The sequence below is a fragment of the Belonocnema kinseyi genome, chromosome 10, assembly GCF_010883055.1.
Source record: "Belonocnema kinseyi isolate 2016_QV_RU_SX_M_011 chromosome 10, B_treatae_v1, whole genome shotgun sequence".
Classification (NCBI taxonomy): Eukaryota; Metazoa; Arthropoda; class Insecta; order Hymenoptera; family Cynipidae; genus Belonocnema; species Belonocnema kinseyi.
The window spans coordinates 92,285,885-92,289,675 of NC_046666.1; the positions used below are offsets into that span (position 1 = coordinate 92,285,885).

The 3,791-nt window shown below is 30.6% G+C and overlaps 1 protein-coding gene across 1 annotated transcript in view; it reads right to left on the minus strand.

Annotated features, from left to right (window-relative positions):
- LOC117182130 (solute carrier family 23 member 2) overlaps nt 1–3,791 on the minus strand; it is a 374,004-nt gene that overhangs the window by 117,252 nt on the left and 252,961 nt on the right. Inside the window, exons 7-8 of the mRNA XM_033375172.1 lie at nt 327–582; nt 36–164 (exon numbers count right to left, since the gene is read on the minus strand). Of these exons, the coding sequence (XP_033231063.1) occupies nt 36–164; nt 327–582 (385 nt within the window). The remainder of the gene's footprint in view (nt 1–35; nt 165–326; nt 583–3,791) is intronic.

The following is a 3,791-nucleotide window of genomic DNA, read 5'->3' on the forward strand; positions in this document are numbered from 1 at the left end:
AATTATGATAATTGTACATATAAAAAATATTTTACCAATGGTTCCAACATTCTCGCCGAAGGTATTTGTTCCATTTCCACTACCCCAAAGACCAGCCAAAACAGTGCCCAAACCTTCGATTCCAATTCCACGATTGATTGCATGAACCGGTGGTGGTGGAGCTCCTAAAATCGTTTAAATTATCGAAATATCTCTCGTTAAAGAAGTCGATTAAAGTATGAGTGATATTTATAACATGTAAATCTGCAATTTTAATAAAGATAATTTTTTTCATGATCTTATAAAATAAATTAAAACTAGGTACTGAGATAGCTTTGAATTATTACCACACATTCGGGATGTTGTCGGATAATAACTTATAGACTCGACAGTACAAGCTAAAACGCCAGCCAGCATCCCAAGAACACCTGAAAGAGTTACGGTTGGTACACCCCATTGACCAGGATACGGAACTCGAAACCAAGGGGAATCATTTAGAATCTTCATTTTACTATCAACCCTACCCGGATGTCCAGGAGGAAGAGCATCGGTGACTGTTAAGATGCAGCAAAGGATCCACATGACGACTATCGTCAGTAAGACCTGTTATCCAGAGAATGCAATTATAAAAAAAGATGTCTGTATAAGTAGAATAGTTATTTTAGTTCTTATAGTTTTGTAATGTGGGCGGGGGAGCCCGTAAGTCCCTCTGCCTAGCTTTCAAGTTATGAATCCTATTTTCCCACACCCATGTTCACTAGGGTGGCTCAAAAAAGCTTTTTTTAGAGGGCAACGATCCCACACATTTAATTCCAAATCTGAAAAAAGAAATTCCCTAATTTTTTATTTATTTTTTTCATTTTAACAGGTGCCAGTTTTTATGTCAAGTTTCGCATGTTAAATGCATAGGGAAAAATCACTTTTTTGAGTTTTTGGAATAATTTTTTAAGGTTTGAAAAAACGTGACTGGAAAGTATAGGGGCCTGTAGAGAATTATCGAACGAAGAATTCCATCTATCAGGCATATAAGTTTGACACCCCTACACACCCCCACGAGTATCTGAAAACGACCCTTCAAACAAAAAATGTAAATTCTTCATGAAATTGACTTTTTGAGCACTGTATTCTGGTCTTTTTTTTACTTAAAATTATTAATATTGATATAGTGAAATATTTATTATTCTTCTTAAATTAATTTTTAATCACTTAACGAATAGAATTTGTTTAAATAATTTTGTTGTTGAAAATTTTTTTACCTTAAAATTATAACTAACATATTAGTCTACTGGAATATTGTTTTAAATAATTTTTTTCCTCAACAAATTATTACGATTGGTCCAGTGAAATATTTATTAACATCAGTTTATTAATTTTAAATAATCAGTAATAATTAATTAATAATGAATAATTAATTTAATAATAATTTATTTATCAGTAATATTTAAGTAATCACTGTTATTAAAAAATATTTTTCAAAAATTAATCAAACAATGTTGATAAATATTCCACTAGACTAATAGTAAAAAATTTTAGGGGAAAAAACGAATTTTCGAGAAATTTTTTAAAAACAAATTACATTTGTTTAAATAATTAAAAATTAATTAACCAATAATAATAAATAATCTACTAGACCAATATTAATAATTCTAATTTAAAAAAGACGAAAATACAGTGTTCAAAAGGTCGATTTCATGAAGAATTGACATTTTTGGTTTTAAGGGTAGTATAATTTCCCGTCACATTTTTTAAAATCCTGAAAAATTATTTTTATGACTAAAAAAAGATATTTTTCAACATGCATTTTACATAAGAAATTTCAAGTCAAAGCCGGCACCTGTTAAAATAAAAAATAAATCAAAAATTACCCGGCATCGCTCCATCCATTTAAACGAAACCTTTCGCATTGTACTGCTAAAGCGGTGTAAAGAAAAATTAACAAAACGTCTTTTTGCTAAATATTATTCATTTGTTTAAACAAAGAATCCCGAAAAATTGATTTTAAAGTTAAATAATTGAAACAAATGATACCCTAAAGCTACGTAAATAGTGTGGATATGTATACTGGTGTAGCTGATTTTAAATGTGCGGATGATAAAATTCAAAATAGCAAGAAATTTTTTTTTACTTTACCAAAAAAGAAAAAAAAATGACATTAATAATATTTTCCATGCATACTCTTTAAGGCATCGCAAAAAAATTATTAATTGTTTAAATAAATAAGTTATTTGTGAGATTAAATTGAATTAACTTTTTACAAGTGAAAATTTGTTTTAAATATATAGTCATATTATTAATAGTAGTTATTGATTTTAAATAGACCCGCGCTTTACGGTAGATGCGCAATTGAAAAAGTAGAGGTATGTTGTTTCACTGCAGCCAGCCCAAGCCAACTAGATGAGGTATAAGGGTCTCTCCAGAATGAGACTTGATAAGTTGACGCAGTATCGACACAACGCCAATGCGTCAAAGGGTGGTATGCCAATTTTCAATAATGAGTAAACTTGAACGTGAAAAAAATGCCAACAGTTGGCAAGAAATGCGCGGACATTTCGTCGTTGCTGCGTCGACTTATCAAGTACTATTTTTCCATCCCAAATTCTAAAGTCATATCTATTTTTTTGTCGAAAATGAGTTATGGTAATGGACGTGTTCCTTATGACCGAAAAGTTTTTCCTGTATGACTAATAATTAGCTTATATGTAGCGAAAATGCTTATTTTATGAAAAATGAGTTTGAAGGTTTTAAAATATACTTTTATCAAAACGATGTAAAAAGTAATAGAATGTTTTCTTGCTTTATGATTTGTATCTTACATTAATCATTTACAAGTAACATTCCGCTTACATTTTTTACCATCACTGTTTTCAAAATTTATATAGAAAAGACATCAAAAATTAATAATAAAATAGTTTCCTGATTTTTGTAAAAAATGTGTCTTTCGAATTTGTCTTTATTAACAGTTTTCATTTAAACACTTTGTGAAAATAAATTTATAAACAGATATGACATTCTGACAAATTTCACGTCCCTGCCGATAAAAAAGCACTGTAAAAGCACTCGTAAACGGCACTGGGCCCTCAGACAAGCAACTACTCCCTGACTGACAACTCGTACACTTCATGGGATCGGCGGGCGCAACTCCCAATTCGTAGACGTCAGGAGTAGAGCTTATCCTTGTACTTCGCGTGAAATCTATGAAGCTTTAAATACTTTTTCCGATATTATTATTATTATTAAGTATTTGAACATAAATATGTGTTTTAAACTTTTTGTGCTTATGGTAAATATTACTCAGGGTTTAAGCTATAATATTCGGTGATATAGAATGCTTAACACTGCATAAGCAAAGTATTCTAACTTTTATAAATCTAATATATCTTTGAAAACTTTATTAAGAAACAAAGTTTTTGAAAAATTAAATTGTTGAACAAATTATTATTATAAATAATTTTCCTACCCTGAACGCTATTTAATTGAAATAAGTGGGAATTTGTATTATAGATAATAATAAAAATGTGACGCAGGTAAACAATTCCATTCTATTTGATGGACATAAGATATACATAATACCAGGCAGTCTGATAAGTCCCTGAAAAATGAAACACGGAGACGTTTTTTGGCCAAAGTCGGTTTTATTTTTCTACATACTCTCCTTTTAGGTCGATACAGCGAGTCCAACGATTTTCTAACTTTTTGATACCGTCCGAAACCGTACTCGATCGGAAGGTCTCCAAAATACGCCTCAGTTTCAGCTATGAGCTCCTCATTTGAGTAAAAACGCTTACCGGTGAGCCATCTCTTCAGGTTAGGGA